The following is a 22,459-nucleotide window of genomic DNA, read 5'->3' as shown; positions in this document are numbered from 1 at the left end:
AAATAAAGAAATTAAATTCCTAATTTCAAGTTTCACATTTGTTTTGATTACCAGAAAATCATAAAAAGAAAACCAGCTAAAAACAAAGCCAAAATTTGATTTCAACAAAGTTGAGTGAAGCTTTTTGTTCCCTTAGGCCAAACAATGAGGAAAAATAAAAATAAAAAGTTTCAATTTTTATATATCTTCTCTTTCCCTTCATTTATCTCCTCTTTATAAATTTAATGAACCCATATAAATCCAAAAAAATATGAAAGCACCATCTAGAGAATTTCGACCCAAAATAATAAAAATCAAAACTTTACCTTCCAATTACCAGAGAAAGAGGACTGCCAGTGCTCCTGTTAGAAGGAGTAAGAGAGAGAAAAATCAATTACTGGGTAAGGAAGAAAAAGATAAGCAAAGCATGAATTAAGCAAGAACCTGAAAGGAGTAAGCATCAAAGAAGCGCATAGCTTGTGAGTGAGGTCAACATTTACATCAATCTTGGCTGTCACACACACCCCACAAAATCAAAATGGGCACATTACTCATCAACAACACTGCTATAGAAATCAACTGCAACCATATATCTACTGAGAAAAATCAAAGCTTTACTGGGTTGGGTTTGTTTTGTTATTTATTAAAAGCTATATGAAATGAAAGATTTTAAGACTGACCTTTGCCAGCATGGATGCTCTTCTGAGCTCCCATCCTGTTACCTGTGCATAATAAACCATTAAAATGGAAATGGAAATGGGAATGTCTTATTTGAGTGAGACTTTGAGGGAGACAAAGATTGCATTCTCAGTATTTGTGTTTCAGAGGCAAAGGAAAGAGGTGTGTGTGGCGCCTTGTGTTTTACGGGTCACTGGTGGTGACGTATTAGGGAGAAGAGAAAAAGAAAAAAAAAAAGAAAAAAAAAAAAAGTTCTTAGCTTCCAAACTGTGTTATCCCTTTGCTTCTCCTTTGGTCTTACCTCCAAGTGAAAGGAGATACCAATTATAACACTCCCATTTCTTCTTTTATCTCTGTCTATTATTTTTCCTGTTCGTTTCTTTTTCTCTTTTCTAAGTTTTCAAATATTTATAGGTAGACCACAATAAAAATATTATAAATAATAAATAATTATGTTATCTTTGTGAGATTTTGGGTATGATGTCAAGGGCAAAGCTTAGGTTCACTCGGCCCTAGACATTCTGGGAGCTTTAAGCAAGAATTAAAAAGGGGTATTTTCTAACTTCTCTTAAAATATTTACAAAATATGGCACTTTTATACTAATTTATGTTTTCAAACAAATTTATCTAATTTTTTTTAAAAGGAAAATTATGACACTACACTAAAAAAAAAAAAACCTCATCGTATATGCAAAGCGCGTGTGATGAAGTCAGTTTATATATATTAGAGTAATTAATATTACTTTTTACTCTAATAGATAAATTATATAGATTAATCAATATAATGTTTTAATTATATATAAATATACAAAATAAGTGGTCAAATTTTTTTTTTTGTTAAAGAACAAATTTGGTAAATAAAACTACCTTCCTAAAATCTTCCTTTTAAATCATTTTTCTCATTCTCAAGCTTCCACCCACATGGCTACCTTTGCTCCTCAATTTTTCCATTGCATTTATTTTCTCATATATTTATTTATTACTTCTTTATAGTTTAGTAAGTTTACAATACTTCTTTTTTCTCAGTTCTTCAGACTCTTATTTTTGTCTTCATCGTCTTTCTTCTCAATTTTTCTTTCTTTAGAGGTTAATGATGTTATTTTTTGGATAATAGATTTTGTTTAGACCAAAGAATTTTTTGGAGTACCAATATTTACAAGGATGTTCCAATTTTTTTTTTTTTTGGCCACAAAGATGTATCAAATTTTTTGGAGTTTTATCTGAAACTAATTTTTTTTTTCTACTACCCCTTTTTTTTCAAAATTCTGGGGCTCCCTTCCACTTGGAGGCCTTAGGCAATGGCCTAATTGGCCTAGTGGAAGGGGCGGCCCTGAATTCAGTTGTAATGATCTGTCGCAATAGTGACATGCGTCAACTTTTAGTCACATATTATTATCTCAATAAATCTAGTGCATTGGACTCAAGCCAAATTCAATACTCAAATGATATGTCTGTAGACTTAAATCAAGGATGAAGAAATCAAAATATGTCAGTCAGATGAGGAATAAGGTTTTTGGACAATGATGTTAGTAATTGTTAATACTTATGAAGACAAACTAATCATCCAACAAATTATCTAATTCATAAATAAATAAATTATCCATTGAATTATTAGGCTTACGTGGATATCATAAGACCAAAAATGTTGAATCTATCATGAAATCCTAAGTCTTAACTCAATTTCTTCCAAATCCAACCAAAACACTCGAACCAGAACCCCATAGTGGACTTCACAATCCCCAAGCCCAAACCTGGTATACCCTCACTCAACAATGGACCTCCCTTAGGCCCATATCAAACCAAGCCACATATGTTCTCTTTTCACCTTCAAAAGTCTAAACTACTAATGGAACAAGGATTTACACCTAGTCAGGCCCAAGTAATCTCATGGGTTTTGTTTCACTCACTAACCCAGAAGAAAAGAAAATACCCATGAGTCTAAACATGATCCCATCTGCCAAAACAAAGCAAACTTTTCCCAGAACTAAAAACTTTTCCTTCTTTTTCTCAAAAAAAAAAAAAAAAAAAAAATTCCTTCTTTGGAGTCCCTTGTTATGATCTTCCTAAGAAATGAAGATTTGAAAGAGAGGTAGCAAGTCATTTCCTTTGTCTTGGTGACTATTATGTCTCTAACATCAATAAGATATTCCATATATAAAATGAGACCCGAAGATCTCAGTTTTTTTTTTTTTTTTTCTTTTTAGTTTTAATACTTAATATACAACCATTCACATGATGAGTACTTTAAAGAGCTTTGTTATATTTTTATTGTGGTTGTATTTTGCGTCAAGTATTCATGCAAAAGTGCATGCCCTTGTGATCAACACGCTACAAGATGGAAGAAGCATGAACATCCATTGCCAATCAAAAGATGATGATCTTGGCAATATCATCTTGAAAAATGGAGATGAAATCAAATGGAGCTTCTCTGACAATTTTTGGGGTACTACATTATTTTACTGTGATGTGCAATGGGAAAACTTAAACTATCATTTTGATGTGTATTCGAACGCGAGAGATCATAAGAAGTGTCACTCGAAATGTCGTTGGATGATATCCGATTATGGCTCATTGTATGGTTATGACCAAGAAAGTGGCAAATGGAGTTCATTTCCTTTAAAACCAATGCGAGCTAGCTGAGGAAAAAGAAGGGAAATGAAAAATTATCCTTAACATATATGATCATCATGATTTGTTGATGTTATTAATCTACTTGATAATTTATAGGTTATCACTTGTATCATGAATTTCAAGAAATGGCTACGATGAGAACACTATATAAACTTCAGTTAACATTGAGTTTATTTTATTTCTCAGGAAAAGTTGTTCTTACTTCTTACTTTTACATTGATGTATGGTGTTTTAATGAAAAAAAAAAAAAAAACACCAAATGCACTCGGTATGAAACCTTAAAATAAGGGATCTAAACCTAAAATTTAATTACAAACTCATATAAGTAAAGGTAAGGGCCTATGGCACAATCATGAATCAAGTTTGTACTCTCTTCATGAGCAAAAATAATGTAACGTCACCCCCCCCCCCCCTTCTTGGTGGAGGAGTTGTTCCAAAGTAAAAACAACGAGGCTAAAAGAACAATAGCTCATGTCTCATGTTAAGATTGATAAAAGACTAAATTACATTTTTGGTCTTTAATTTATAGTTTAGAGTTTTTTTATTTTGATCCCTTAAGTTTAAAACTTTCATTTTAGTAAACCAAATTTGATTCTATTATCAAAATAGTCATTCTGTCCATATCTAGAACTAATTTGACCATTAGATTTAAGAGAGAGAAACAAAAAGAAAGATATCATTCTGTTGGCACTTAAATAGACCAAATAATACCACCGCACACCCTTAACATGGTAGTTGGAGAAATTACCAATAACATGATATTTTGGTTACAATAAAATTAGGAATTTAAACGAACAATGTCGGATTAAGGCACAAAAATCTCGCTCTCTTTAAGGCGATTCAAGCTCTCTGCGGTTGGCTAAGCCTAGAAACCGATGTAGCAGAATTTCTCTTTTGACTTGTCCCCTCCATAATACAACCCTAACAGTTCATTGTATAGCTTAGATCAACACTGCATAAATTGTTGAGCTCAAAGCTCCACCCAAAAAAGTACATTTTTTGGCCCGAAATCTTTCAAGTTTTAGGAATATTATTGACTTCACTCACTCTCACACACTACTCATAATTACTATAGAAAAAGAAGAGTGAGTTTTTTGCTTTATCTATTTATCTTCCTTCACTCTTTATTTGAAAATGCCCGTAGCATAGCTATATATATAGTCTTCAAGAACCTCTTATATCCTACATAATATTTATTAGTTTAGATTACTCATCTACATTAATTTAATTTAACTTTTATACAAGTTAACTCTTTCTTTAACAAACTCTATTATAACTCATCTTTTTATTAATCTTCAATTAATTTAAGTGTTAACACAATTTAATTTAAAATTTACTAACCATCACTCTACAAGTACAAAATTATTGTGAAGTGGGGGGTAAGGAGCGGGATTCAAGTCTCCAAGAGTAAAATTCTATCTTGTATTAAATAAAAAATTTTTTTAAAGACCAAATAACAATTTTGATGAAAACTTAATCAAATTTGACTGCCTAAAATGAGATATCTTAAACTTTTGATCAAAATGAAAACAATCTCAAAGTTGATAGGTCAAAAGTATAATTTAATCTTCCACCAATGTACTTACTTTTTTGTTTGGGTGGGGGGGGGGGTGGATATAATGTAAAAATATTATTGTTCCTCGTATGCCAAATTACCTAAATGAAAATATATATATATATAATATATATATATATATATATATATATATATATATATATATATATATAAAACTAAAAAAAGGGCCTCGTATGTGTGATCATTGACGCTACCCACTTAAGCCCGAATTCAACATGGTATGAGGTATCCCAGAGTACGTTAGGGCTATTCAAGTCACAACACAATATTTTTTCACTAAAACGTGTGACTTAAACCAACACACCCCTACAAGCATCATGTGACACCAGTCTGAAACTACAAGCAATGCATTATGCTCCTAAGGGGCACCTAAATGACTTCTTCAAAATCAAGCCAAAGTTCAAATTCATTTTATCGCATGTAGAGTACAATAATTTCTAATACAGAATTATGTTATATAGGATTTCATTCCTATGAACTCGGTAAAACACCAAATTTTATTAATATTTTTTTCCTCTTTTTTTTTTTTACAGTTAAAAAAAAAAAAAAAAAAGAATACAAAAGATAGAGTTGTTTCAATTTTTTTTAAGCATTCATAAATTTGTGACTTTACTGAATTTTATTAAAAAAATTAAAACATTTAGATTTAATTAATTAACTATTTAATTTATTTATTAAAAGATCTAGCTTAATCAATGTGCTAATGACAAAAATACTTTTTTTTAAAAGAGAGTTTCAACCCATGGGAACTCACATACTTTAATTATACTAGTGTAATACACACATATACACATACTATTGAGGTACTTGTAGTAAGGTCTGCAGTTAGCATGTATTATGATCTCCCAAGAACGGGGATCTTGTTAACAAATGCCTTTAGAGCCTTGGTTAATGAACTATTTAAAAAAATGTTAATATCACTTTGATGGGAAATATAAAAACCTATTGAATAAGTCAATTATTATTTTTATTTTCCAATAATTTTTTTTTTCTAAGTGTTTAATTAACAAATGGCATTAGAGCATTTGTTAACATTTCATTAAAAAAAAAAATCCTTTCTTCTTTCTATTTTCCACCGCTTCTTCTTGTAGGTATTTGGTGTGTATTTATACTTGCTCAAGTTTATCTCCCAAGAACGGGGATGTGGTAGTGAGCTTTAGTTCAATCACCTGTCTCTCCACCCACTTTTATAGGCTATTTGGGAAGAGGGAAGGAATAGGCCTGCAATAGGTTGCTCTATTTAGAGTGATCTTTCAACATTTAATGCTGAGAAACTGTTGCTAAGTGAGGGTATTTAATGTGAGATGATGGTGGTTATTCCCTTTACACATGCTACTTTCTCTCTGTCAAGAGCTGCTCTTATTTGGGCAATTTACAATAAAATTGCATCTCAAATGAAATATTGGAACCTTATGTACCTGATGTGCAATTGAAAGTTAATTGTATGAAATAACCATGGGTTTTGCCATTGGCTAGGTCCTGGATATATTATTTTATTAATGATATGCATCCGATGTTTTTGTAATTGAAGAAATTTCTAAACAGGTAAGCTAATAGAAATAGCACTACTCATTTTATAATTCATTTGAGAATGCCTTTTATTGGATTGGGGCAAGAATATACCTGTGTGACCTGAATATGGTTGTAGAGGAAAAAAAATACAGGTTTTGCATTCTCTTCTCCTAGATGAGTTGGACTTTTTGGGAATTACATGGAATTAGCATTATATTTCTTAATTTGTCTCATAATTTGTGAACTTGGATTGTTGCTGATTGATATCGCTGTCATCAAATATTTGGCAATACCAAGGCTTTCAGAGTTAGAATAATTTCTCTATATAATTGTTGGTTTCTACTGAAATATTGAAGTTTTTTTATTAGTTGTTTTTCTTTCTTAGTGCATGACAAAAATCTATTCCTCATATGTGCATAGTTTTAAAAACCGGACCAGACCGTCCGGTTCAACCAGTTCAACAGGGAACCGGACACCAATTCGGTCCGGTTATTCATAAAAATCGAAAATGAAAGAAAAACTGGAAATAACCGATAACCGGAGGTTCAACCGGAAAAATCGAGAACCGAAATGGTTGAACCGGTTTTGCAACGGTTCTGCAAAATGGGTGAAACAGATCTGAAACCAAACATTTTGCAGCAAAGATCTATTTCTTTTTTTCCTTAGATCGGCGTCTACCTGTGATGACTGAAGGCTTTGGTGAACATGGCATCAAAGCTAGCCTCTTGAGCAGTCAAAATTCCTAACCTTGCCTGAAAACACACATCTTCACAAAGAGAGAGGCAAAGAAGAGATGGTTGAATATCTTCACAGATACACACACATCTTCACAAATAGAGAGAAGAGATGGTTGAAAATCTTTGTTTGGATGTGAGAGAGGAGGACCACAATACACACGAAATTAAATTGATCCATTTTTCTTATGAGAGCTTCTTCTTAGTTTGTAAGAGAGAGACTGGTTTGCACAGTTTGTAAAACTGTGGTGTGCCGTGCTCTGCCTCTGCTACTTGTTCAATGTGCACACTGCACACAATAGTCAATAACACAATGAGAGCCACACATTTTATTTTTATTGTTTTTTGAGAATCAATGACAGCCACAACTTTTTAATTTTCCTTAGCCTAAGACTTTACTTTTGCCTTTAGTACTTAAGAGGCAGCGTGAGCAACTCACGTGGATTGGGCCCCATCCCTTTTACATTTAGTTAAGATAATTATGATATAAAAAAAATAGTGATTTTAATAATTAATTAAGTGAATAATTTTAAAATTTACTTAATTTTTCTTTAAAATGAATGCATAATACATAGACCATTTTAAGGGAAAAAAAATAAACCTAAAAGAAGGGTGTCACTAAATGTTATGTTTTGAAAATAATTTTTGGTTATTGTTTATTTATATTTGGTTATTGTTTATTTTCTACATGTAAGATGTAAAAACTCACATAATTTTTTAAAAATATGTTATATATATTTTAACATAATATTATATGTAATAATCTTATTATATATTTTATTAACTATTTTTATAATTTTAAAATTATTAATTAAATATTTATGACATCACCGGTTTGACCACTGGTTGGACCCCGGTCGAACCACAAAACTGGTGATCACTCATTTTTCCGGTTCTTTGATTGTACCGGTTTTTAAAACCATGCATATGTGTACAGGATTTTTTTTTTTTTGTCCTTAGTCTCTTGCAATCATAAGAACTATACAATTTTTGGCTTGCCTTAATTTTCTAATTCATGGACCTGTAACTGCTTTTCTCAGGCTTTGGTTTTTTGGACAGGTATAAATTCTTTTTCACCTATTGAGGGTTTGAAATTTCCCTTGCTATTATTGTTCCTTTGTCTTGTCTTGTTCAATTTGAATATTGTAATGCCTCTTATTGTTGTGGGACAGGTAAATGACAAAGTTTTTGACCTTCAGATGGTTGCTGAGGGTAAATAGTACAGACTTTTGCTTTATCTTGTCTTCATTTGCATGATTTGGGATTTCTAGGAATGACATGAATCTAACTTATGTCTCTAGGTTTGCATCATAGTTCTTTTTATAGATGTTTGCAATGTTTGCATTGTAGGTTACAATTACCGAGGAGCTAATTTGTTCAGAAAGGTTTGCATCGTAGTTTGTAACCTTAGATTGTTGCTAATTAATTTCCTAGTTGTAGAAAGTGAGTGTGTGGATACTATCATTGTGAACAAAGTCCATATCCAGGCTGAAGTTTTTGCCATTCTGGACTCATATTTGAACTCTGAATGACATGTTTCTGTTTAAGTTGGTGATGTCTATTTTGTTGTTTTATGTGGACAATGTTTGATTATTTTTATCTTGTTTCTGCCTACAGGATTGGAAATTGATTTGGACTTTCTTGTACTTGAGCTGGCGAGTTTGTGTTGAAGTCTTAAATTCTTCTCTAACTTAAACTGTGTAGACTAAAACAATAATAAAACCTACACTGTCTTGATTTTTCATTGCTTATAAGTCCTTTATTATAGTGTTCCCACTAACTGTGATGCTATACTATTCCTTGTTCAATTTATCCGTAGGTTTTGGTCCTTGATAGCTCTTTTTAAGGCATTTGTTTTGGTGATGTTGGCTTTTCTCAATCAATTTGGTTCTTGTCTATAGGAGCACAGTTCCATATTGTTGGCTGGCTGGTAATTATGAGCTTTAAAAGTTAAATTAAAATTGTAAAACAAAAAACTGGTGCTTGAATTATGTTTAATTTAGGCTCCATTTTTTTGGTTTTAACTAATCGCATAATTGCTTGGCATTTTTGTCTCAGTTCCTTTTTCTAACTGCCATCTACATGCACTTATTACATTTTTAAGAACCTAAGATTGTCAATTTTGTCATTGGGCAGTCATATAAGATTAGGGTAGCCAGCTTTAAAAATAGTTGTTTGAATGCCAGAAAAATATAAGATTTACCTTGTATGGAAGAGTTCTTCTATTCGTTATGCAACTTTCACAATTGTAGGTGCATGTGAAAAAGTCTCACTGGGAATTTTTTTTTGGTGCTTGGCAGCTTAAGGCTTGTTGTTGTTGTTGGCAGCTTAAGTGACAGAGTTTAGTTTGGCAATAAGCAATCTTTTCTTTCCCCCTTGTTTTCTCTATTCTCTCTTTCAATTATATGAATTATAAGGATATTTCCCCTATTGTTTTCTAATATTGGGCAATGTGTGATTTTTTAAGGATTTGGTTTCCTTAAGGATTATAAATTTCAGTCTCACTCAATGAGGTTTTGAAAGTTCCATTGAAATTCTTGTCCCTTTGTCCCGCTTTCTTGTTTGACTTTAGCCATTTTATTTTGGCAAGCTCATATCTAATCGTATGTGGTAATTCCTTTTATTAGTGTTGGTAGTTCCTGTGGTGATTTGCATGACTTGGGCTTTGAATTTGCATCATAGTCAATGGTGATTTATTGTCATTAGTGGCCAATAGAAGATAAGATCTGTATGCCTAAAAAATAGTTGTTCTCTAAATACAAAAGAAGTTTTACCTCTAACTTAATCTGTTTGATATATGTAGGTATGGTATGTCTACTTTGGATGGAGTTTGATGAGGATATTAGACAATAATCTCTTGTTATCAATCAATTTCTCTATTCTCTTCATAATAGCTGAATGATAATGTTTTTGCTTGTGTGTTTTTTAGTTCGTCGGCCTGCAACTTCATTTTGTTAATTGAAGTCTTTCTATTGTTGTCTATTTCATCATTGATGTCATTTTTGTCTGCCTGCAACTGGAGGTTTATTATATTTTGCTTTTGTTTGTAGTCAGAATGATTGAATCTTGATGTGTCTATAAAATGGGAAATTGTGATCTACAATCTTGATGTTTTTACAGCAGGGGAAATGGTGATTTAGTTTACAACAGAGTGCATAGAAGTCTTAAATTTTTTATATGAGGACCTAAGGCAAAAATCTCTTTTTTTCAATTTATCTCAACATTCTCTCTCCAGCATGTTAAGCTTAATGTTTCTGGTTGAATGCTTTGTTGGTTTTTGCTAAACATTGGATTTTTTTTCCTGCTATTTATTGCTAGTTCAAAGACTTAGATCATGGTGTGTCTTCAGGAGGAAAGATTATGATTTACTTTTGTAGCAAGAGTGTGTAGATGTCTTGTGATTATCATTCTCTTTTGATTTCACCCTTGAACATGATCTTGTCCTTTGTTCAATTTATTTTATGGACTTTGATTATCATATAAATCACATATAATGCATCTCATGGACTATGATAATGTCTCATTAGTTCATTTATAAATAGTTTCATATAATTAAACAATTTTAGAATTATTTTTAACATGTCAATCAATTGGATTTTAGGGTATAAACTCCAACACAAGTTCCACGACCTATAACTTCAAATGAAATTTTTGTTCTAACAATTTTTATTTTATACAAAATAGAAATTTCACTCTAGCCTAATCTAAGTGTATATGTGTGTGAAACTCCATCATAGAGACTTGAATCTTGGCCTTTACCCCCCACACCCGACAAGCACTTATACTTGTGGAGTGACCATTGCACCAAACAATGTTGAAAAACAAATTAATAAACTACTACTTCATAATGAGATGCTCACCAATAAAGAAATGATAAAAGAATCACAAGAAGTAGCGTTAAGAAGATCTCAAAGAAAAAGAAAGTTCACTATTTCTGATGATTATATGATTTATCTACATGAATCTAATTTTGATATAGGAATAAGTAAAGATCCAGTTTTATTTTCACAAGCCATAAAATGTGTTGATTCTATTAAATGGATGGATACCATGAAAGATGATATGAAATCAATGGACCAAAATAAAGTCTAGAATCTCATCGAATTGCCTAAAGGATACAAGAAAGTTGGTAGTAAGTGGGTCTTTAAGACCAAGCGTGACTTTAAGGGCAATATCGAACGATTTAAAGTTAGACTTGTGGCCAAATGTTTCACTCAAAAAAAAGATATTGATTACCAAGAAATCTTCTCCCATGGATCCAAGAAGGACTCACTTGGAATTATTTTGGCATTGGTAGCTTGTTATGATTTGAAGTTGCACCAAATTGATATGAAAACTGCTTTCCTAAATGAGAGTTTAGAAGAGGATGTCTATATGGATCAATTTGAAGGTTTCTCCATTAAGGGTAAGGAACACTTAGCTTGCAAACTTAAGAAGTCAATATGTGGAATTAAACAAGCTTCCTAACAATGGTATCTTAAGTTTAATGATACCATTACATCTTTTGGATTTAAGGAAAACATTGTTGATCGGTGTATTTTTCTAAAGGTTAGTGGGAGTATGTTTATATTTATAATTTTGTATGTTGATGATATTTTGCTTGCTGGTAGTGATCTTGGCTTATTGCATGAAACCAAAAAGTTTCTTTCTAAGAACTATGAAATGAAAGATATGGGTGAGGCAACTTATGTGATAAGAATATAAATATTATGAGATAGATCACGTGAACTATTAGAGTTGTCTCAGAAATGTTCTGCTAGGGTTGCCCCAATTCAAAAAGTGGGTGAATTTAGCCTTATACAATGCCCACAAAATGAATGGGAAATGAAACAAATGGAAGGAATTCCTTATGCTTCTACAGTAGGAAGTTTAATGTATGCCCAAACATGTACAAGGCCCAACATTAGCTATGCTACTGGTATGCTACGAAGATACTAAAGCAATTTAGGATTGGATCATTGGAAAGCTGCAAAGAAAGTGATGAGATACTTGCAAGGCACAAAGTAGGAAATTTAATGTATGCCCAAACATGTACAAGGCCTGACATTAGCTTTGCAATTGGTATGCTAGGAAGATATCAAAGCAATCCAAGATTAGATCATTAGAAAGCTGCAAAGAAAGTGATGAGATACTTGCAAGGCACAAAGGATTACATGCTCACATTTAAGAGATCTGATAATCTTGAGATCATTGGTTTCTCAGATTCAGCTTTTGCTGGATGCGTTGATAGTAGAAAGTCCACTTTTGATTATTTGTTCATATTAGCTGGAAGAGCAATATCATGGAAAAGTTTAAAGCAAACTATCACTGCTACATCTACTATAAAAGCTAAATTTGTGGCATGGTTTGAGACCACAATTCATGGATTGTGATTGTGGAATTTCATCTCAGGACTTGGAATTTTTAACTCTATTTCTAAGCCATTAAAAATTTACTATGATAATTTTGCAACTATATTTTTCTCTAAAAATGATAACTATTCTAATAGTGTGAAACACATGAAATTGAAATACCTTACTATTAAGGAAGAAGTTCAGAAACAACGACTGCAATAGAACACATAAGCACACAACTTATGATTGCAAATTCATTGACACAGGGGTTACCTCTTAAGACATTTAAGGAACATGTTGACCGAATGGGTCTTGAACGTAGAACATGATAGTTGTTATTTTAATATTGTTTTATACTTTTGACACTTGGAATCTCATTAAATGTGTTTCTAATTATTCCTGTTATATTTTATGTACATACATATATGATAATGAATGAATGATAATAGAAATAGTTTCTAACAAAAGAGACGTTATTGTTGGACCTTTTAAGTCATTTCTCATTGATATGCTATATTAAGAAGGTTGCTAGTGTTGTAGTACATGAAAGGAACTATGTCGTATAATTGATATGGAACCGCCATGACTCGCATTAGTGGGTTGTTTAATATAGTATTATGTTGATCAATTTAAAGTAAGAGGATATGTACTATTGTGCACCTAATAGTTAATATTATTAAGCATTGACGTAAGTTATCATATGGGCCAAGTGGGAGAATGTAAGAATAAATTGTCTCATTTGATAATGTATCTATTTGATAACTTCATGTATGTTATGGTTTAATAAGATGTTACATGTCCTTATAACATTGGTTAATGAAGAAGTAAGTTTCCTAAGTAACTCTTACTTTGATGGGCAAGTGGAGATTATAGATATAAGGAATTTGGTCATCTCTCTACTTATAAAAGAGACATTTAGATATCCCATCAGGTATACTGAATAGTTAAAGAGAAAAGAGAGTCAAGAGAGAGAACCAATCCTATAAGAATTAAGTGTCTTTTATACTAAGATTTGATCTTAAGAAAAATTCAGCAATGAATCAAGGTAAGCTTTATAATTAATTTGTATAATTGTGAAATCATGATAATTCAAGATCCTATAATTTATATTATGGTTGTTTATAATCTAACAACATAAAGAAATCATTTACATATATTTCTCACAAAAATGATATTAAAACTTAAAACTTTTCTAAAAGAGATTAAATTTTATAAGGATGTGGTGTAAAACCCAATTTTAACCTTCCAATCCCAACATGCTATATCATTTTATTACACATTTAAGAATAAACACAACCTCACCCAATCAATTATAATACTCATATATAAATCAAACGAAATTGAGAGTTTATTGAGATATTAGTAAGTGTGGTAGGATGTATTGAAGTTTAAGTAAAATGTTGATGTGATAATCTCTTATTGGATGGTGTAAAATATGAGTTTTACACCCCATTCTTACCAAATTTGAACTCTTTCTAAAATAGTTTATTAACCATTATTTTAAAGGCACCCGTTAACATGACATATATGGTAATATCAATATAAAAATACTTTTAACCTTATGCTGACCAGGGATTAAAAGTTGAATGTATGAAATAATCCTAAATTTTGCCATTGGTAGGGTCTTAGACATATTATCTCATTTTGAGCAAATTATACTTTCCTCCCTTGAGGTTTGAGGAAATGACACTTCTCCTCAAACTTGAAAGGAAAAAAAACATTTTCCTCATTTGACATTCATTTGACCAAATTATGTTAAATTAAAGTTAAAAATGTTGTATCAATCTACCATTTGGTTAAGGGCAAATTTTCAAAATTACCCTCCACTTATCCTTAAAAAATTTCTATACCCAAAATTACCCTTCATGTTTATTTCATAAATTTTGATGCAAAGCATTGGTGAGGGGTGCAATTAAAAAATGGATAAAGTTTAGTTATAAAATTTCTAAACCCAAAATTACCCTTCATGTTTATCTCATAAATTTTGATGCAAAGCATTGGTGAGGGGTGCAATTAAAAAATAGACAAAGTTTAGCTATAAAATTGATTGTAACATAAGGTTACAACCTTACTTAATATTTGTTTACTAGAGGTGAACAAATCCACCATTAGATTACATTTTCCTTTTATATCCTCCATGCTTACAAAATTTATAGAAATTTAAATATCAATAGCTATTTCATCAATAAATTGTTTAAATTGCAAGTTTTTATGGTTTAAAATTATGCATAAAATATAAGCTTATAGATCATATAGTAAATAATATCTGATCGATACAAAATTTAACATGTGTATTAAGAGCATAAAGAATATGCAATTCAACAATTAGGTTTTCAAAATATGTTATAATGTTTATTTTATTAAGTAAATTTATAGCCTAAAACTACAATTAATTTTGTAGCTAAACTTTGTCCTTAAAAAATTCAAGAATCTGTAAACTTAAATAATATCAGTTGGTAAGATGTGATAAAAAGCGACTAAAATCCACTTTAGCAACATATTTTATAATATGCTCTTTTCAAATTTTTTTTTTTAAATATGAATGCTCTTTTTTTTATTGACTATAGTTAAACTTTGGTAAAATGAATTTGTTAAAAATTTGGAATATTCTGTTACTAATATTAATGGAAGGAGGGGAGGGGGGGGGTCATTTTCTTCAAACCTCAAGGGAGGTGAGTATTTTTTTCTTTCAAGTTCGGGGGTAAATGTCATTCCTCCAAACCTCAAGGAAGAGGAGTGTAATTTGCCCTCTCATTTTTAATTAAAAAAGATTCCTAAACGGGTAAGCTAATTGAATTAGCATTACTCATTTTATAATTCATTTAAAATATCTTTTTCAAAACATATATCCCTAAATCACCATAATTGATTTGAATTTTCCCTTTTGCTTCTTGGTAAGTGCTAAAATGAAGCTAAGATAATACGTGATTGGTGATTGGTATCCATTAATTTTATTTTTTATTTGTTTACTAATACAATGTCCATGCATAGATTAATTAAAAATTATATATAATTATAAAAGTATTAATTATATATAGATAAAGATAAATTTTATTAATATTATTAAAAATAATTATATGTAAATATAAAAGTTAATTTTTTTTGATAATATCAAAATTATCCAAGTCCCTTAAAAATATATAAACTTTTACATAAAATAAATTAATTATGGTAGTATAAATCATGGGTCTTTTTGTAAATCTTCATTTATTTTTTCTGCTTGAATGGGAAAGGATGAAAAAAAAAAGGGTTAAAAAAAAAATTAACACTTTTGTGAAGAGTGTTTGGTTTTAGATTTTTCTCTTCCTAGCCCCAAGCGTGCGGCACCAAAGAAAAGAAAAGTCGAAAACGTTTCTGACCTGTTACGGCCCCCGCCTCCACCGCCATACACTGATTCACAATTTTCATCATCATCGTCGTCATCATATTCACACAAACATAAACGCAGCTATTTCAGAGAGAGAATCTCTCTATATTGCTTACTAGGGTTTTTTGCAGAGAGAGAGAGAGCTGTGGTGGCTTTGAAAGTTTGAAACTTGAAAGAATAACGATGGGGAAGAACGAGAAGACGGGGCTGGGGAGAGCCCTAGTGAGGCAACACAACCAGATGATACAGCAGTCTAAGGAAAAGGGTTACTTCTACAGGAACCAGCACAAGAAGGTTCTCGAATCCGTCACCGAAGTCAGCGACATCGACGCCATTATCGAACAGGCCGACGAGGCCGACCGCCTCTTCACTCAAGACCACCCTGCCCCCAACCTCCTCATCAATCTGTCAGTTTTCTATTCTCTCTCTCTCTCTCTCTTCCTTTTCATTCCCATTCACTGTTTATTATTATCTGGATTGCTAATTTAATTATTGTCAAGTTGAATACAAGTATATGACTTTGGATATAATAGAATGACATGACGGAAAAGAATACATGTGGCTGACTCTGATTAGTATGTTGAGGATCCATAGCCGACCCCGAAATTTTAGGACTACGGCTTGGTTAGTTGGTTGTTGTTACTTCCTTGAATAACATATATTGTCCATATGTTGTTGGCATTGAAAGTTAAAAGCATGTGTTGCTGAGCTGATTCATAGGAAAGAGATATCATGGGAATGTTAAAAAGGAAAAAAAAAAAAAATGATGGAGAGGAGAGGAATGTCCTTTTATGTAATCAAATAGTGTGTTTTTATGGATTTTGTTTGATTGGGCGTGTGCATTAGGCGGTGTCCCTTGGTATTTGGAGGGAGCCGAATAGTCGTATTTTTGAGGATGAGGCATTTCTCTTCTAATGATTTATGTTTTTTGTTCAGCTTAGTAAATTTATAAACTCATCGGTATTACGTATGAATGTGCATTAAGATCAATTGATTTTTGTTTGATGCCTATTTTGTGGGAATAGGGATGCAAGCTCTAGTAACAGTAACAGTGGCATGACCCCTGAGGAAAGGAGAGAGCAACAGATGAAAGAGGAGGCACAGCATGCCAGCAGTCTTAGAGTTCCACGCAGGCATGTGTTTCTTCTTCCCTTACCAAGTTGAAGTTTAATTAAAGATTTATATTTGTGCAATTAGTTTAAAAGGTTGTATTTTTCCTTGTAGGCCACCATGGACTGCTGAGATGTCTGTAGAACAGCTTGATGCAAATGAAAGACAATCTTTCTTATCATGGCGCCGAAGCCTTGCAAGGTTAGGTGACTATGTCTGTTTCATGAATGTATCAAGTGTCTATTAATGGGTGCGTTTGTATAAGCTATTGCGAAACGGAATTTTGGATTTAAAATGAGGGTTTGTAAAAAAAATTATGAGGAGTTGCTGTTGCAAAATGGCTTTTTGGGTTTTAATAATGCGCATTTAGGCTTCCAAATCTCTTAACCAAACGGATTCAATATACACTCCAACATACTTCCATGAATGCAATCCATGAGATAGTGTAGTGTCAAGTGTTGCTTCATTTAACTTAAATTTTATCATGAAATGCTTAATACAGGTGAAAAATGCACTTTATCCACTTAATTAAGATTGTTTTTTTTGGCCAATCTATCCACATCTTTTTACTTATAATTGGGAGTGTGGCTTTTCAGATTTCATTCTTCATTGTCTTTGTGTTATCAGTGGGTTGATACAACATTTTGTACTTATATCCGTGATGATGTGTTACTTAAGTGTTCTAATTAATGTACATAGCATTCTAATAGTAATGTATTTGCTTCAGACTTGAGGAGAATGAGAAGCTTGTTCTAACTCCTTTTGAGAAGAACCTGGATATCTGGAGACAGCTCTGGCGGGTGGTTGAACGTAGTGATCTGGTAAGGCCATATTGTCTTGATGGTGTGACATCGAAAATTCTAATTTCAGAATAGGAAAACAGTTTCTTTGTAGTGTTGTAATTGTTAAGAGTTGTATTGCTTTTGGTCTTCAGATACATGCTTGAACATCCACAAGCAGTTAGTCCAACAGATTTCCCATTAATGGTTTGGATAAAGAAACTGTAAATAGATTAGCTGCTTATTTTTTCCTTCTGTTGATGGGTGCAGTTATCTGGGGGAGCATCCTTGTTAGAAGTTTCAAGAAGCTTGTGCAGTGTGCAGAAATTTAGAGAATTTTAATTTAAAGTTCCTTTCATTTGTCAACCTGTATAAACATTATTAACTTTTCGAAGATCAGCCAACTTCTGCCTCTTACAATATTATGAATTTACAAGATATCACTCCTTAAGAAAGGGCATGAGACAATGAATTTATGAAATGGCTGAAAAAAATTGTTGCATTTGTCTGGCCATATCTTTTTGGTCTATTAAATGGCTGTAGAAGTATCCTGGAAAGATAGGAAAATTTCATACAGCACATATTATTTTTGGGTTTACCTACTATTTTCATATAATCAGTTCTCACAGTAAAAGAGACTTCTAATTGGCTTTAAACACTGCTTTCTAAACGATTGGGATGTCAAAAGTTAATACAAGATGTTAGCAGAAATATTTCTTTCTTAAACAGACTTAATTAACTATTAGGAATGAAGAAATTTTGTTGTTCTTACTTTTATTTGGGGCTGTAATTGTAAAGATATTTCTAAACCACTGTTATTTTGGAAATTGTTGCTCTTTGCATAAAAATATCTCATGGGCTAAGGCATATGATTATGATTCTTTTCTTACTCTTGTTCACCAGAGATATTTGTTAACTTTCAGCATTATTATCCAGGCAGTAATTTCTTATAAACATGCTAGAAATCTACTTATTATATAAATAATTTAACAAACATGCCCGAATATTGTAAATTAGGTGTCATCGCCTGTAATTGTAAGTCTTGTTTTATTTCACCTAAGATGCTTGTAGGCATTCGGTGATTACATCTGGCATTAACTGCTTTTATGCATGTTTGGAGTATGTTTTCTTTAAGTTTTAGTTTGTGGTCATAGTATGTTTTCTCTAAGTTTTAGTTTGTGGTCATACTTCATTACCTATCTGTTTTTTAGCATTGACCTTACTGGCCGATAGCAATTTTTATTCACTTGTAATGTTGATGCATGCAATCTACTGTAATTACAAAATCCTGTTAGATTTGCCTTTTAAAGTCTTGAGTTAGTATTCCTTGCACACATGTCAAGCATTCCCTTTCTTTATTGCATTTCTTTTTATGGAACACATTGTATCCTTCATCTTAAATCATATGATTTAGTTTAGGTTAATACTTATTTCATTCTGTTCTTTTCAGCTTGTAATGGTTGTTGATGCCCGTGACCCACTGTTCTACCGCTGCCTTGATCTTGAGGTAATTCTCTCTCTCTCTCTCTCTCTCTCTCTCTATATATATATATAGAGTTGGGTTTAAGTTACACTTGGTGTAACTTTAAGTAATATTACACCAATCAATATTTTTTAATTGGATGTAAATTTTGACAAATCGACTGTTGGATTACATTATCTTTGCATATTCTTCGTGCTTGCAAAATTTCAAGGTAATCAAAGATCATTAGTTATGTCATCTATCAATTGTATAAATTTAATTTTTTGTAGTTTAAAATAATGCATAAAAAATGAGTTTATGGATCAAATAGTAATTAACATCTGATTGGTATGAAAATTGGCATGCATGTTTAGAACATATAGAATATGTAATCCAACGGTGGAATCTTCAAATATAAATTTATTAACAAATTATTGGATGGTATAACATTGCTTAGAATTACACCAGGTGTAACTTGAACCCAACTCATATATATATACCATTTAGAAAATACTTTAATTTTTTTTATTTATTTGTAAATATGATACCTCTCCTAGATTTGAGAGAAACTGAGCAAGATTGTGTGCAAAGATCTTCGAATGAAGCACATTACCCAAACCTTGACATTTCAAAATTTACTTATTAAAAGTGAAAATTCTGATTCTTTACAGTCTTGATTTAGTTTTGTGCCAAGAAGGGGAAGAGTCTGATGTTTTAATTTGGAGGACTGAATTAATATCTTTTTTCGCTCTGGTTAAATGTATTAAACTAATAATGTTTAGAATGCTTTAGAACGTCGAAGTACAGTATATAAATTGTTGATTGTTCTATAATATCAATGTCAATATATAAACTTTATTTAAAACTTTGAGACCAAGCTTTTTAGATAGCTATTTTAATAATAAAGATGGCAAGTTCTTTCCGCCCAAGTGATGTGTTATGGGTTGGACGAGTAATAACCTGCACTAGATGCTCAATTTGTAGCTTGGTTAAGTTGTTTCGTTGGATTCGTGAGGAGTTACTGGTGAAAGGAAAGCTTAAAAAAACTACTACTTGATAAGGTGTAAGAGACAATACAACGTAATACAGCAGTCACTGACACACCAGCTATGCTATGAGAGTGGATGTGTAGGCCTCCTATCCCATACCCAATCCAAGAAGCAATGGTAGTTTATATTTTTAGGTAAATGGGAAAAGAATTGAACCACTTTTCTGTGATAAAATTCATTTCTGTGATGCAATAGTGTGATTTCTGTATTTTATTTGTACTCAGAGAATAGAGGGATGAAGAAATGTTTTGACCTGTCAAATTTCATCTGTGATTGAACTCCTAGAAATCTTAATTGCTTGCTTCTTTGTTAGTGGAGATTTCATGACTGCATAGCAATACTGCATAGCAATATGGGTTGACATTGAATTTCTTTGAATGCAGGCATATACACGAGAGATCGATGAGTACAAACGCACACTGCTTCTTGTTAATAAGGCAGATCTGTTACCATTTTCTGTCAGGTTGGTATCTGCATTGCATGTCTTTGTTGCCGCAAAACAATTCTTTAGTTTTTTAACCTGTTAAATTGTCGTTGCTTTGCTCTGCCTGCAGGGAGAAATGGGCAGAATATTTTCGGCTTAATAACATTCTCTTTGTGTTCTGGTCGGCTAAAGCTGCTTCTGCTGCTCTGGAAGGGAAAAACTTAAGTGACCCATGGATGACACAAAATACCCTTCAGAACATGGATAACCCTGATACAAAAATATATGGAAGGGATGAGCTTTTGACCCGTTTACAGTGTGAGGCAGAGGAGATAGCCAAGATGAGGCGGAAATCAGGTTCTAATGGTACAGGCTCATCTAATGTTCAATCTCCCCGTGGAAATGCAGTAACTTCGGCATCAAAGAATGTAGTTGTGGGATTTGTTGGCTATCCTAATGTGGGGAAGAGCTCAACAATCAATGCTTTGGTGGGCCAGAAGCGGACAGGTGTCACCTCTACTCCAGGGAAGACCAAGCATTTCCAAACATTGATAATGTCTGATGAGTTGACCCTATGTGACTGCCCTGGATTAGTGTTTCCATCCTTCTCAAGCTCGAGATTTGAGATGATTGCTTCTGGGGTATTGCCTATTGATCGGATTACTGAGAATAGGGAGGCTGTACAGGTAGTGGCCAATCGAGTTCCTAGACATGTCATTGAGTCTGTCTACAAGATCAAGCTGCCAAAACCAAAGCCATATGAGTCACAGTCCCGGCCCCCTCTAGCATCTGAACTATTAAGAGCTTATTGTGCCTCTCGTGGGTATGTTGGCTCTAGTGGACTGCCTGATGAAACTAGAGCTACCCGTCAGATTTTGAAGGATTATATTGACGGGAAGCTGCCCCACTATGAAATGCCCCCTGGAATGTCCAATGAGGAAAGTGATTTGGAAGATGCTGATGAAGCAAGCTCATCTGAAGAGCATGAGTCAGATTCATCTGATATTGAAAACCCTCAAGATTTTCAAGGTGAAAATGCACCTGCTCTTGAGCATGTGCTGGAGGATCTCAATTCTTTTGACATGGCTAATGGCCTTGCTTCCAAAAAGGCTTCGAATAAGAAGCCTAAGGCAGCCCATAAACAGCACAAGAAGCCTCAGAGGAAAAAGGATCGTACTTGGAGGGTTGGGAATGATGATGGTGATGGAATGCCTGTAGTAAGAGTCTATCAGAAGCCAGTGAGTACAGGCTCTGTGAAGGTTGGATGAGGATATGGATAGATCGTGTCTTTCCTGTCAGTTTTTCGTGGCTACAAATCTAGTCATTGGCTATTGGTTGTGGCTCTCTCCCTTTCTCACTCCCAGAAAAAAGAAAGGAGGGTAACGAATGAAAAGAAAATGAAGAATATAATTTAGATGGCTTTAGCAGTTGTGTAGTTGAAGTGTAGTTGGTGGTGTAAATAATGCATGCATTTGCATCATCATCATCATCATTATTATTATTATTATTATTTGCTGAATTTTGTAAGGAATATGACTTTGATGATATAAACTGTTTTGTTTTTCGTACCGAGCGTCTAACTTTAATTGGAAACTTTATGCCTGCTATTCATGCATAGAGACTATCTAAATTCGTGAGGCAAGACATCGTCACAGTACTAGAATCTGATGAACATTCTCATCAGTATCGGTCACCCCAATTTTATGGTTGTGATATTGTCTTAGATTTTCATATTTTGTTTGTCTGATGGTGTTTAATACCGGCTACCTAGTTGGGGCAAACAGAATATAACAGACTGCTATGTGACGCTTTCTTTAGTTCTGAT

At 32.7% G+C, this 22,459-nt stretch overlaps 1 protein-coding gene and 1 long non-coding RNA gene across 2 annotated transcripts; one reads left to right on the top strand and one right to left on the bottom strand.

The window, feature by feature from the left end:
• Positions 1–286: 286 nt before the first annotated feature.
• On the bottom strand, positions 287–1,106 carry LOC136069272 (uncharacterized). Its single transcript, XR_010630500.1, has 3 exons — positions 660–1,106; positions 424–490; positions 287–341 (listed from the first exon to the last, which is right to left on the bottom strand). It is a non-coding gene; the product is annotated as an uncharacterized LOC136069272 (long non-coding RNA).
• A 14,613-nt stretch (positions 1,107–15,719) lies between these two features.
• On the top strand, positions 15,720–22,202 carry LOC112019208 (GTPase LSG1-1). The gene is made up of 7 exons (XM_024051734.2): positions 15,720–16,217; positions 16,836–16,943; positions 17,035–17,121; positions 17,648–17,741; positions 19,150–19,206; positions 20,594–20,673; positions 20,765–22,202. Exons 1-7 carry the CDS (start codon positions 15,994–15,996, stop codon positions 21,900–21,902), a joined length of 1,788 nt encoding a protein of 595 aa, XP_023907502.1. The 5' UTR covers positions 15,720–15,993; the 3' UTR covers positions 21,903–22,202.
• The last annotated feature ends 257 nt before the right edge of the window (positions 22,203–22,459 follow it).

Source organism: Quercus suber, unplaced genomic scaffold (genome assembly GCF_002906115.3).
Source record: "Quercus suber isolate HL8 unplaced genomic scaffold, Cork oak 2.0 scaffold_160, whole genome shotgun sequence".
Classification (NCBI taxonomy): Eukaryota; Viridiplantae; Streptophyta; class Magnoliopsida; order Fagales; family Fagaceae; genus Quercus; species Quercus suber.
The sequence above is the reverse complement of the archived record's forward strand: the minus strand, read 5'-3'. Positions and strand labels throughout refer to the sequence as shown.